The sequence below is a fragment of the Alosa alosa genome, chromosome 7 (assembly GCF_017589495.1).
Source record: "Alosa alosa isolate M-15738 ecotype Scorff River chromosome 7, AALO_Geno_1.1, whole genome shotgun sequence".
In the NCBI taxonomy this organism is placed as follows: Eukaryota; Metazoa; Chordata; class Actinopteri; order Clupeiformes; family Clupeidae; genus Alosa; species Alosa alosa.
In genome coordinates this window covers 22,323,506-22,337,357 of record NC_063195.1, presented here as the reverse complement: position 1 = coordinate 22,337,357, position 13,852 = coordinate 22,323,506, and the positions used below count along the sequence as shown (strand labels likewise).

Below are 13,852 nucleotides of genomic sequence, written 5' to 3'. Positions count from 1 at the left end.
AACTAACCTGTTTCAACCCCCCCCACCCCACCACATCCCCAACTGTGCATTCTTGACTGATAAAAATGTCTCCGAAAAAAACTATAGGGACTGTTTGTAGAAGGATGTTCCAGAATGTTCCAGTGGAACATAGTGTCCCTTACTAGCTCACACTTCAGTGTTTTGCATATGAACTCAAGTGGCCATGGGCACTGCTACTACTGTGTGTGTGTGTGTGTGTGTGTGTGTGTGTGTGTGTGTGTGTGTGTGTGTGTGTGTATGTGTGGGTGTGTGTGTGTGTGTGTGTGTGCGTACATTTCTGTTTTTTTTTTAATGGGGCCAAATTAGTCAGGCCTGTTTAAGATGGAACCTGAGACCTGAGAATTGACTACAGAGGCAAATAGAGTGAAACTGTGTGTCACTGCTTCAGGGGAATTTAGATATTTAGATTAGATGAACAGGAGTGAGTGTGGAATGAGTGAGTGTTTGTTATTGATATTTTCTGTTTATTTTTCCCCAACTTATTTGCTATGTGCTTGAGCAATGCTGTAACATTAGAGCCATGCTAATGAAGAGTCTCTGTGCTATGAGTGTCTCATGAGCATAACAATAGCAGGAGGTGTTTAGAGTGATCTGTGAGACTCCTCTTGTGGTGCTGACTGAAGCGAGAGTGTGTTTAATGCACTGCAGTGATGTCGAATTTATGAGCCATGACGGAAGCCTCAGCTCCGCATGCAGAGCGGATTTTAGGAGACTTGGCAGTTCATGGCAGTTCAGATTTGGCCTCTTCTGGTTGCATGTGGATTATACCTACATCTTCTGTCTTTGATTATTGGATATGAAGCATGATGTGTCAGGCGTCTCAGTGCACCCTGTTGGACACTGAGCACGCTGTTCGTGTATTTGTCATTAATGATGAGATCCACTGCAACAGATGGTCTTTCATGACTTCAACACTTAAAGACGTCTTTGACTGATGTCTTGTGTGTTCTGCAGTGACTTTTTATAACATTACATGGATATGGTTTAACAGAAGTCATTTTAGCACATTCATTTGGGAAAAAGGCTCACTATAAATGCAGACATCCTATGACCGTATCACTCCATGTAATATTGTAGGGCCTTTATGATTAGTAAAAGTGAGGCAAATTTCATTATTTTCTTGAAGTGACAGCGTTTTGTCACTTTTAACCCTTTTGAGGTTAACTTCACCCACATGACTCTGCATTCCTGTCATGCCTCGTTTAGCCGTCGGCCCGCCTCAGAGTAAAGGCTGCCTCTAATCCATCAACGGACAACGACCACCCCCCTGGTGTCTCCAACCTCCTAATCCCCCCTCCCACCACTCTCGCGCACGATCTCTCCTTCTCTCCCTCTAGGCGATAGAGTCTATAAGTGCTTCCTGTTCCCCTTTGGACCCACTTCCTGTCTGGTCTCTGTTGGGTTGCGCTGCACTCCCATGGCGACTGTGGGGGAAAGGAGGGGGTTTGCCAGGCTGTAAGTTGAAAAAAACCCATCTATTGAAAACATTTCTGTCTGTATATTAAAAAGTGGAGGGGGGGCGTTCGCTGTGTGGGTAGTGATTAGGTGGTAGGGATATCAAGCTGTGTGGCAAGTTAAAAGACCCCCAGATTACTGCTGCCGATGGAGGAGCTTATTGGGTTGGGTTCAGGTCTGGATGCAGGTCACTGCTCAGCTGAAGCGGCGTGGCATGTTTTCTGTGGGAATTTCTTCGTTCCCCTCTTCCATATGATTGACAGCACTCCCACCCAACTGTGCACCTGGGATTTCCTTCTTCCTCCTTCCAACAGATGCATAGCACGGCCAGCCAGCCAGCTCCCGCAACCCCCTTCGCCCCCCTCTACTCGCCTTTCCTCTCTCTCCCTCTCCCTTTCCTCTCTCTCCCTCTCCCTTTCTTCTTCTAGCTCTCTCACTACTCCATTTCATCCTTCTCTTATGTCCTCAACACTCACTAGGTCTCTGTGCTTTCCCCTCCATAACGCTTTCAAATTCCCGTGTCCAAACCCAACCCCCCCTCCTCCTCTCCTGATGCGACAGGTCGAGGTTGTGTTGCTCCAGTCACAGCCTTGCCGGGCCCCTCCAGATGGCTTTGATATTGCCCCCAACCTCCTCACCTCCCTCAGCTGGTTGACTACCCCCTTCACCCCCCTCCTTTCCTCCTCCTCCTCCTCTTGACACTCCTCTCCTCCTCCTCTTCCCCTCTCCCCTCCTCCTCTACCCCTCATCTCCTCCTCCTCTCCTCCTCCTCCTCCTCCTCCTCCTCCTCTCCCCCTCCTCTCCCCAGGCCACCTCTTAAGTGGCTGGTTGTAGCACTGGGGCTCTGGGACTGGGAAGGTGGGGGTGAAGTGACTGGTTGTTGACTTCCTTGAATGTCTGGGGAAGGTGCAAATATAGGGTGATACGGCATAAATGCCTTTGCAGTCTAAACGAGCAAACAACAAATAGCCACTTCATTCAATCTCGGACAGTAAGACTCCGATTGGGATAACGTTACCGTGTTGCTCTTCACAGCTATGGAACTGATTTCTGACTGTCATTCTTTCTACATTACAAAGTCTTTTTACAGACCGTTTGTTGATTCTGATGACTTGATGTTTTTCCCATTGCTATACTGTGCTCTGGAAACCACAGTTCTATCCATACTAACAACCAAGCTCGACGTAACTGAACCGATTCGATTGGGGCGAAGGCGACGTTTAGTGGTACTGGAGACCTGATGTTGGTGGCTGGGGAGGGGGGTTGTTGAGCATTACCCTGTTGCTGTACTACAGCTGGAGATATGGAGTGCTGTCTGTCTCCGTGGAGGGAATTTGGGGAATTGGCTCACGCATGGTGTCATTAGGGTCTGAACATCTGGAAATGTCATGGAGGAGACTGCTGCATCAACTCTGTGTGCAAAAGCAGGTGCTCTCTTTCTCTCTCTCTAGTTCCTTTTCTGTCTCTCCTTGTCTTTCTCCTCTCTCTCTTTCTAGTTCCTTTTCTGTCTCTCTTGTCTTTTTGCTTAGATTCACTCTCTTTCCTTTTCTGTCCATTTTTTTCTCCTCCCTTTTCTCTCTCTCTAGTTCCTTTTCTGTCTCTCCTTGTCTTTCTCCTCTCTCTCTTTCTCTCTCTCTAGTTCCTTTTCTGTCTCTCCTTGTCTTTCTCCTCTCTCTCTTTCTCTCTCTCTAGTTCCTTTTCTGTCTCTCCTCCTTCTCATGGAAGTGGAAGCTTTTTTCCTCTTTCATTTTGTTTTCCTGCATTCGGATAAGTGTCTGAGATCTCAGTAGGCTAACGTTACTCCTAAAGAAATCACCCCCCTCCTTGGATTCTTTGCATATCTCTGCAGCTTTGCGAACTATAAAGAAAGAGAGAGAGAGAGAGAGAGAGAGAGAGAGAGAGAGAGAGAGAAAGAGAAAAGAGAGAGAGAGAGAGAGAGAGAGAGAGAAATTGGGAAAGAGAGATGGGAAAGGAGAGAAGGAGTTTGTGAGAGGTTTAAACTGGCGATGTCTCCGGTTCTCTCCACTTCAGCAGTCCCCACTGACCCTGAACACGGCCCAGTTCTCACATCTATGTCCCTCTCAGCGTCCTGCCCACTTAAGCCTCAAACACGAGAATCTGCTCTGACACTGGTCTCTGATTTTCTCTCTCTCTCTCTCACACACACACACACATGGAAAGAGAGAGAGAGAGAGACTCGATCACACATATTTATTTACAAACACAATACATAGGCCTACACATTTCTAAAATTTAGACCCACATACACAAACTCATGCCTGTGAGCCAGCTAGTTGATATTATTCTGCAACTATTCTGTGTGTGTGTGTGTGTGTTTGAGGAGAGTGGAGATATATAGCCTGCTACAAATTGCCCAGAGACATTTTGTAAAATGTCTTTATCTATTTGGAATGAATTCGTTTTTTAAGTGCATGTTCATTATGTTTACGATTACGAAGACTAAAATTCTCACCAGAATTTGTCTCAGAACATCCCAGTGCGGCCCAAAGGCCTACCATGCATCCCTCTTCAAGAATCATCCCGTCCGTTTACATTTTCGACCTCGCTCCCTGTGGATGCATTTGTAGTCTTATTAGCAGCTCAAACAGGCAGACCCCACATTCTCCAGTTCGTCACAGAAGCGATTTGTGACAAGAAAATACGTAGGCTAATGTGAAAGACATACACTGTCATGAGTAGGCAACAAAAGAGGTAAGCTGCCTAAAAAGGTTGCATCGCATTTCACTCAGATCACAGACCCTTTCAATGTGGATTGGGTTTCTCATCCGTGTTTACATAGCGGCTGCAGGAAAAAAGAGACGTTGATTGCGCTGTTTTATTTGCTTCCGTTTAATGGGATTGTCAACTTTTACGGCTAGAATAAAAGAGAGATGCGAAGGCTCACTCATGTCTTTATTCTTCAATGCCTCTTAGTGCTGTGTAAGCACACACACCCTCTTGATTTTTGTTTACTTATAGTTTCCTCTTGACTCTTTTCTTGACGAACTGACTGCTGCTGTGTGTTGCTGTCGTGCTGCTTCTTTTGAAACCAGGGCAGACAAACCAGGAAACGGAGCGACCCACAGTCTCCTTTCAGAAACACGTCAAATAAGTCTTTTGTTGTCGTGGTCCCTGTGGAAACCACTGTAATTTGTGGTCGACGGCGTGGTGGAGAGGAACTTGATGACAGACGAGGAAGGATTCTCTGGCTTTATGGGGCGCTGGAGTAAGCGGGAGTGTCTGAGGCCTTGGGCTCAAGACATTTCCTGAGCGTCTCTCTCGTGTCTAGTCAGAGTTGTATCTTCAGGTCAAGGGCACACGTTTGGTTAAAATGTGCTTGAAATTTTAAAGACCCTCTATATGTGTTTCTTTACTCAGAGGGGAATAAAGCATATTGAGCCTCCTGTGTGTCTTTCACAAAAAATAACTGCAGTTATGGGAGTAGTGCAAATTGCAATGCAGTATAATGCAGTTTGATGTCCAAAATACTGCAAATACTACAGTAACGTGCTGTAGGCTACAATGCAGTTGCAATGCAATGTCAAATTGTTTTCTTCTTCCATATGAAAGGCAAGAATTCCTCAAAAACAGTTTTGACACTTAAAACAACTACAGTGAATTTGGCATGGGTTTTCTCAGAGGGGAACAAGCCTGTTGACATTTAAGTCTGAATTGGCTCAAGATACCTCACTTCTTCATTGTGCTATGGTTTGGCTACATACAAACAATACAATGTTATTCCAAAAAAACAGGGCTACTTCTTGCTACTTTACACTCCAAATCGTGGGAACTTGCTGGAGCCGAGAATGTAAAATGGCAACTTTGCTAGTTAGAGATATTATTCTCCTCAGGTCACAACCTCCCGGCCTCTGTCCTGCTGTGAGGGCTTGTGAGCTTTGTTGGCTGGATAGTAGTGGTGGTGGTGATGGGGGGGGCAGGTGGGCAGGGGTGGGGTGGATGTAGTAAAGTTTTTTTTTTTTTTTGGGGGCGTTGGGAGTCTGGTGGGTCACTAATGTCTGGGGCGGGGTGGAGACATGTTGGAGATTTACTAGGGCATTCACCCAGAAAACTCCCACTGTGATCTTACATAGGGTGCTATTTGGCCTTTATGTTAACTGCCCCCCACACACACACACTAATTAAATCGTTGACTTAAGTAATATATTGCTATATACAAGCTATATTGAAGCTATATTGAATGGATATTTTCTTGTTTTAAGTGTAATAATCAGGGAGTGTCTTTGTGTTTTATTGTTGATAACAAACTGAACTTAATTACAGAACTCTTTTACTAAACTCTTACAAAGGAACTCATTGATTGTGCAGTAGTTTCTTTGTTTTGTTCGCTGCTGTAAACTATAACATACTGAACTCTACCACAGATCAACACCAATGGCTTCGTGGCCCTGGCAGAGGTCCCAGAGGAGTCAGAGTACCTGGGCAAGATGCCGGCGGCCTTCGGCATGCTGGCGGCTCTCCTAGGGGACCTGGACACCAGCGACGGCGTCGGTAAGGTGTACTACCGGCAGGACAGCAGCCCGTCCGTGCTGCTGCGGGCGGCCGAGCACATCGGCCAGGCGTTCCCTGCCGACGACGAGGTGGAGCCCAAGCACGTGGTCATCATCACCTGGGAGAACGTGGTGGCGCAGGGGGTTCCTGGCCGAGGGGACGGAATTGAGTCCAATGTAAGGGCCACACATACTCGACACACATGACCCCACACATACACCCAGCACACATAATCTACACACACACCTAACACACATACCCCCAAACCCAACATACAAAACACACACACCTAACACACATATCTCATTCACACACACACCTCAACACATAGAAGCTCTAGTCTGCATCTTTTAACTGCGAAGAAAATACTTTTTATTTTGCAGATTTTCTGTAGAAGCTTTTTCCTCTGTGTGCATTTTAAGTGTAGATACTTGTTAATCTATACACCTTCAACTGCAGGGCATGAACAAGTTTTTTACTTTTTACAAATTCAAACTCCAAGATATAAACTTTTTTTTTGTCTGAGACACACATACTGTATTTACTGTGTAGTCAATGTCAAAGCATCTGTTTCGTTGTAGCATAAGCACTGATAAAATGTTTACTCTCTCACGCCACTGTAAGTCACTGTCAGGATAAGCTGGTGTTTGTTGTCGGGCAAAAGGTGATATTAGCTTTACTGTCAAGTGGGCCACCTGCAGTGGAGAAGGTGGGCCAGCTCTCAAGAGCTTTAACGAGATCCTGTCTCATGAATATTTCTTTGAAAGCCCCCAAAAGGCTTTTATCTAAATTGACTTAGAGCGCTTTTGTGAAGGCAGCAGGCATTTGTTTATCTCTGTGTGTGATTTAAAGTTTGTGAAATGCATAGCCGTGCCAGAGACACAGTGCCTGCCATATGGTTCTGGTCAAAGAATAATGGAAGACCAGTAAACACACGGTAGATGGCTTCTTTTAGCTGACTTAAGAGTCCTTATTTCTCTTTATTTACACAAGATACATCATGCTTTGTACTTTTCAAGTGTTTCCAAGTACTTTACATCCTAATAACTACCCTACTCCAAGGTCTGTTTCTTAAAACATACCCTAATGTACAATACACGGTAATGATTGGTTTATTAAGTAGCCTACATGGCATATGAAAGCACACTCTAATCTAAACTTTAGTAAGTAGACCATCCTGTTAGTCAAGATTATAAAAAAACAAATGGTCGATCATATTATTTCCCATTTGTTTGTTAGTCTATGTGCCATTGGGATTGGAAGGAACCCAGACGCTTTGCTGTAATCACAGTGCCATAAGTCTAAGGATATGTGAGGACTTATAAACAAACTGAATAGATCCTATCGCCAAACCACAGTCCGACACCCCTCCTTTAAACAAACAAACTTCAACACGTAGCCTATGTAAAAAAAAAAAAACCTCTGTCTGCATCCTCAGCAGAGGAACACGTTCCAGCTGGTGGTGGCCTCCATGGAGTCGGCCTCCTACGCTATCCTGCTATACCCGCAAGACGGCCTGCAGTTCCACTCCACACCCATAGAGGGCGAGAGCAAGCCACTGGAGGTGGGCTTCAGCCAGGGCCAGGTGGCCGGCTGGTTCTGGAACACCAATCAGGGCGACTACTACCGCGTCACCACTGACGACGAGGTGTCCATCCAGGAGTTGACCAAGTAAGTGCCCAACCGGTTCTTTTGGATTGTGGATGTTGAGAGCGTATGATGAACGCTTCCAGTCATCTGTTTATATTAGATCTATGCCCCCAAAGATATAGTTTCATAAGTCGAGTTGCTTTCTCTTATTTGAGACCAAAATGTGTGTGGTTGATAAGTTTAGGCACCAAAACAAGTTTACTGATATTTTGAAGTGTGTCATCTTTATAGCCAAAACAAACCTCTTCCCCACAAGTTCGTAATGTCCCTTTCTTTCCCTCTCTGCCCCACCCAGGAAGACGAACTCCGGCCGTCGCGGCGTGTGGGTCTACGAGATCGGCACCTCCCCCTTCTTCACCTCCATCCACTCGGGCGAGGTCGAACACCTGTCCCCCGAAGAGTCCGTCCCCGGTGTGGTGGTCCCTGACACTCCAGAGAGGGGGCCCCAGTACCCCCCCGTCAACCCTCCTTACGAGACCGTGACGGACGCATATGACGAGTACGAGGACGAGACCCCGGAGAGCCCCTTCCCCCCGGTGCCCCCCACCCGGGTGCAGCCCGTGTACCCGGTCCAGTTCCCCGTGTACCCCGAGCCCACCGACTCTAAGCCCGTTTACCCAGAACCAAAGCAGCCGGAGCCCCGCAGGCCCCAGGTGGTGGTGGTGGACACAGATGACCTGGATGTGGATGGTGAGTCAGTCTGTCTCAAAACAAGCTAATGTGCAAACATGAATTCTGAATTGGATCCCATGAATCCTGAATTATGGCCCAGTCATCAGAAGGTCAATACTGGGTGGTGGGTTACCTCAATTATGCATGCAACAGTTGTGGTATATACAATATATATATATATATATATATATATATATATATATATATATATATATATTTGTATACATATTGTATGACAGTATCAACATTTTCAAAAGGACCTTAGCATTAATTTAATGGTCATTAACTGTGGTTGATTAACTTTTGTAATTATCCTGGTATTACTGTGGATCAGAGAGACAGCTGTATTTTTTCCAGTCGTGCCAGTTCCATGCTGTTTGCTCATACGTCGTTTGTGCCCCCTGCCCCCCATAGTGTTCTCCTACAACTACGAGACGTGTGCCAACAACTGGCAGAAGTGCTCCAGCTTCGCCGACTGCCGCGACTACTCCGGCGGGTACTGCTGCCACTGCCGGCCCGGTTACTATGGCGACGGCCGAGACTGCGTGGCCGAGGGTGAGGAACGCATAACCAAGCCGCTAACCATGCTGCCCCCCTCCGTAGTAGTCCATAATCAAGATTATTAAAGGACCACCTGTGGGATTCAATATGAGTGTAATTACAATGCAGCGTGTTTACAGACTGTGCGTGAAGGTGGGGGGGGTGAGAGAACACATCTGATTGGAATTGCTAACAGGCTAACAGCTTTGTTCAAGTCAGCAGTAGATCATATATGCCAGAATACATTCAAACAACCCCAAACCCCACCATATGCCACAAGCACGGTAGCTAGGAATAACATTTGTGACATTTGCTTTTGTTTATGTCTTGTGCAGTTGGAACATTCTTATCTTTCCTGTTAAAATAGTAAAAGGTCATGTAACCTTGAATGTATGAGTGATGCATGTGTATACATTCTAAGAAGCCTAACCCACCATGTTCTAAAGGTTCTGTAGGGTAAATGTCACATGTGTTTGTTTATAGTTGTTTATGTTTTGTCTGGTAGGAAGGTGGTCGGTTGCTCATAGTTTTTTTCCCCCTATAAAGTCACAGTAAAGACATATGTCAGTTTAATGAGCTTTTGTGGTCCCTTACAGGGGTGCTATTAACTCTGCTGGCATCCTTCCCAACAGAAAAAAAAGTCAGAATGGAATTAGTAGTCAGCAGTAGAGTACATTAGACTCCATGGAAACCAGAAAACGTTCCGATTAAACACTCTAAAAGACTCTGAAAGCAAATAGTCAAATGCACTTAAACATCTGTGGTTAGTCATTCCTTTATTTTATTTCTCCATTTTTTATTCCTTCATCTCATCCCTCTCTTTTATGTCCCTCTTTCTCATCCCTCTGGTTTTAATCTCTCCTCCCTTCCTCCCTCCCTCCATCTCTCTCCCTCACCAGGCAAGCCGCAGAGGATGAACGGTAAAGTGACGGGCCGCGTGTTTGTCGGCGGCTCGCCATCGCCACTGGAGTTCGCCAGCAACGAGCTGCACTCGTACGTGGTGGCCAATGACGGACGGGCCTACGTGGCCATCAGCACCATCCCGGCCGGCCTGGGGCCCTCCCTGCAGCCGCTGGCCTCGCTTGGGGGCGCCATCGGATGGGCCTTCGCCCTCGAGCAGCCGGACTACGAGAACGGCTTCAGCCTCATCGGTAAGAGAGGAGTCTTTGTCTTTTGTTTGTGTGTGTGTGTGTGTGTGTGTGTGTGAGAGAGAGATTTGCATGGGCCTTTGTCCTGAATCAGTCGGCCTATGAGAACAGTTATATGAGTAGCCTCACTGTGGAAGATGTTTAGATGTTTTGACTTGGTTGGTAATAGATAAGTGTGTGTGTAGCCAAGACCGACTCATGAGTCTTTTTGTGCATTTGTGTGTGTGTGTGTGTGTGTGTGTGTGTGTGTGTGTGTGTGTTATTCCCTCCACTTTGTGTTTGCCACCTTCCCTGGTTCTTAACCCTCCCTTCCTCAGGTGGCAGGTTCACGCGGCAGGCTGAGGTGACCTTCCACCCGGGCGGCGAGCGCCTGAGCATCACGCAGGTGTTCAAGGGCATCGATGAGCACGACCACCTGACCATCAGCACCCAGCTGGAGGGGCGCGTGCCCGAGGTTCCCCGCGGTGCCACTGTGCAGATTGAACCCTACAGCGAGATCTACCAGTACAGCCGCAATGGTGAGAGGCCAGAGGAGTCTTTACTGTTGCTGTAATGGAAATGAAATAATATTAATATGTTACAGATATTTATATATTTGTAACAGGTAAATTATAGCTATATGTGTAACGAATAACGGAAAATAAAATATTACACAAAAGTGTCAATTCTCAAAATGGTTGTCCAGATCATAGAAATAATAAGAAAGTTATAAAATAATGATAAAAAACATAGGTTTTGTGAAACAAAATGATGGTTAATTGATTCCCAAAAAGGTGAGGTCTAAATTGACAACAAATAAATAATTATGAAATTATAATTATTTGTGCATTATATATCTGGTATATAACATTATATACTATATCATTATATAACACGTGGCAGTTCCTCCTATTACATCATATCAGCATGGGAAAGGTCAAAGGTCGACATGTTGGGGTCTTGTGACCTCCTAGGAGGTTCTGTTCTCCATCTGTTTGTCATCTGTGCTATGAGGAAGAGGTGAGATGATCTAAAAGCTGGGCCCATGAAGGTTCCAAATCATGCATGAAAGAGGCCTTCAGAGTCAATGAGCTTCTGGAAGAATAGGTGTTGAATGTCAGCCAGCAGGTCGAGATGTCGGCTTTAAAAGGCTGACCTTGTCACGGTCACCAAAGAGGTCGCTCTCCTATTGTGATGCTCTCAGTCCATAGCTCAATGGTCGCCCGGAGAAGTCTTTCTTTCCCCAGACACCTATTGTGTAAAATGTAGAAGTGTGAATTGTCTCTGATGGGTTTTTACTACACACATTTTCTATTACATATTTTCTGTCCATTTATCCTTTCCTCCTCAAAGATTCTCCTCATGGTTGTGTTTTTCCTGTATCAAACCTTTTTCAGGGACTTTTCAGTTTAAACGTCTTTGTTTGTTTTATGAATCCATGTCCTTGTTTTAACGTCCTATTCTTTGTTTCCATCCTCCATCCCTCTCTCTTCACTCCATCCTCTCTCTTCCCTCCATCCTCTCTTCCCTCCATCCTCTCTCTATCACTCCATCCCTCTCTCTTTACTCCATCCTCTCTCTATCCCTCCATCCTCTCTCTTCCCTCCATCCCTTTCTCTTCCCTCCATCCTTTCTCTTCCCTCCATCCCTCTCTCTTCACTCCATCCTCTCTCCATCCCTCCATCCCTCTCCTCCAGTCATCACGTCGTCCTCGCGGCGCGACTACACGGTGAGCCTGGCCGAGGGCGGCATCCAGACGCTGAGCTACAGCTGGCGCCAGACCATCAGCTTCGAGAGCTGCCAGCACGACGCGGGCGTGCGCCCGCCGACCCCCTCCTCGCAGCAGCTCACCGTCGACCAGGTGTTTGTCATGTACGATGCCGCCAACCAGCTCATCCGCTACGCCATGAGCAACAAGATCGGCTCCATCCACAGTGAGTCACCTCGCCCCCCGTCGTCCTCTATGACTAGCTCAGGTCCATCCACAGTGAGCCACCTCTCCCTCAGGTTTCTTCTATGCGGTTGGACTCTGAATAGTAACTAGGTCAGATCCATCCACTGTGAGTCAGTAGGTGGGTTTACAAGGACAACAAGGTTTTTGTCACTCCAGTTAAGAAAAAATCTGTGCCATCTGTTTACATGGGGTATGTTCTATTCCGATCAGGTGCTTTTCAAGCGCTCTAGAATCTTTGATCGGAATAGCCGTTGCTGATTGACCGTATACATGGCTGTTCAATCGGTCAGTTGTCTTCTATCCGGTTGGACTCTTTATCCACTGGGACTCAGTGAGTTCTGCTCTTTTCAGACTCGAAATAGTAACGAGATCAGATGTGTTGGCAGTGAAAAGCCCCAGTGTGGGTATTCCTGTCTGTTCTGCATGGGTTCCATCCGTTTAATTCAATGTGACTCTGTTCAGTTCGAGTCGGCCAAATTGAGCCACAACCCATAGTTCAGTTTGTTTCAACTGATTTCAGTCCAGTGTATTGACATCCACCCAGGTTGGTTCAATATTGCAACTATTGCAATTACCACGTTTGCTTGCGGACCTCTTGAGATAGCTTGCAGACCCTACCAGTGGTCCCCGGACCACACTTTGAGAAACACTGCTCTATGTACAGTAGTTAGTACATTTTATGTCGCTCGGGGTAAGAGCATCAGCTAAAAGGCAAGAGCTGTAAAGTGAGGCGATGACTCTGAGGCTGTGTGTGTCCGTGGCTGGGATACAGATTAGAAAGACAGATGAACAGCAGGCGGGGACTGTTTGGGGGACTATGCGTTCCGTGAACTTTGACCTCTGCATGAGGTCTCCTAGGTTACGAGGGGTCAGTAAGGGCCAGTGCCGCCAGATCGCACACGGTTTTTACACTGGAGGTGTTTGTGTGTGTGTGTGTGTGTGTGTGTGTGTGTGTGTGTGTGTGTGTGTGTGTGTGTGTGTGTGTGTACAAGAGTTAATGAATGTGCGTTACTAACCAGCATTGGGTAAATGAGTGATGCAGGAACTAGCCATTAGTGAAGCATTGAAGTGTGTGAGTTAGTGTTCAAGAGAGTGAAAACGTGTGGGACTTAATGGGCAGCATTGTTTGAGTGTTTAAGTTGGTGGGTGAGTGAAATCTATGCATGCGTCTGTGCATGTGTGTGTGTGTGTGTGTGTGTGCTCAGAATAGGTAGGGGGTGCACATGTGAGTGACTCTGCGCACATGGGTATGTGTGTGTGTGTGTGTGTGTGTGTGTGTATGTGTGTGTGTATGTGTGTGTGTGTGTGTGTGTGTGACATCTGTACAGGGTTTCCTGTAAGCTTCTCCGGAGGGGAGCGGACTTCAAACGGCTGCCAGCATTAAAGCAGCTGCTCTGTGCTGTTTATGAAGGGGGGTCGACTCCACTGAGCTGTGTTTAGCCAAACTCCAGAGACCTGGTGTCTGAAAGTCTCTCATCTTTTGGAGCACAGCCTGTCCAAAGACAAATCACCACAATTGAGACAAAACGTTCTTTTGTCACTTGCTATGTGTATACTTTGTGACGGTGTGAGGCGTTCTGTTAATCATTTTTTGTCCTTGAAAAAAGTAAAAAAGACATATACATAGCATATAGAAAAGAAAATGTGAAGGAAGTATTTATGTAATGTAAGCTTAGACCCAGTAGTAGTGCTACAGTGGGCCTATTTGACAGTCCAGTTTCCCCATATTTAAGCACTCTCACATGATAAAATGGCCCTTTAAGGTGCACCGTTCTAGTTCTTGGTTCCCCTTATCATTAGATACAAGCACTGTAACTTTGATATGAAAATGACTAGTTCTTGGTTCCCCTTATCATTAGATACAAGCACTGTAACTTTGAAATGAAAATGACTTGGCAGAAGTTGTTAGAGTCAGGAGATAATG

The 13,852-nt window shown here is 46.2% G+C and overlaps 1 protein-coding gene across 1 annotated transcript in view; it reads left to right on the top strand.

Annotated features, from left to right (window-relative positions):
* The window catches only part of LOC125298209 (nidogen-1-like), a 39,596-nt gene that overhangs the window by 5,521 nt on the left and 20,223 nt on the right, over nucleotides 1–13,852 (top strand). The window contains 7 exon segments of the mRNA XM_048248911.1: nucleotides 5,859–6,161; nucleotides 7,427–7,656; nucleotides 7,931–8,325; nucleotides 8,722–8,862; nucleotides 9,747–9,998; nucleotides 10,313–10,513; nucleotides 11,672–11,908. Of these exon segments, the coding sequence (XP_048104868.1) occupies nucleotides 5,859–6,161; nucleotides 7,427–7,656; nucleotides 7,931–8,325; nucleotides 8,722–8,862; nucleotides 9,747–9,998; nucleotides 10,313–10,513; nucleotides 11,672–11,908 (1,759 nt within the window).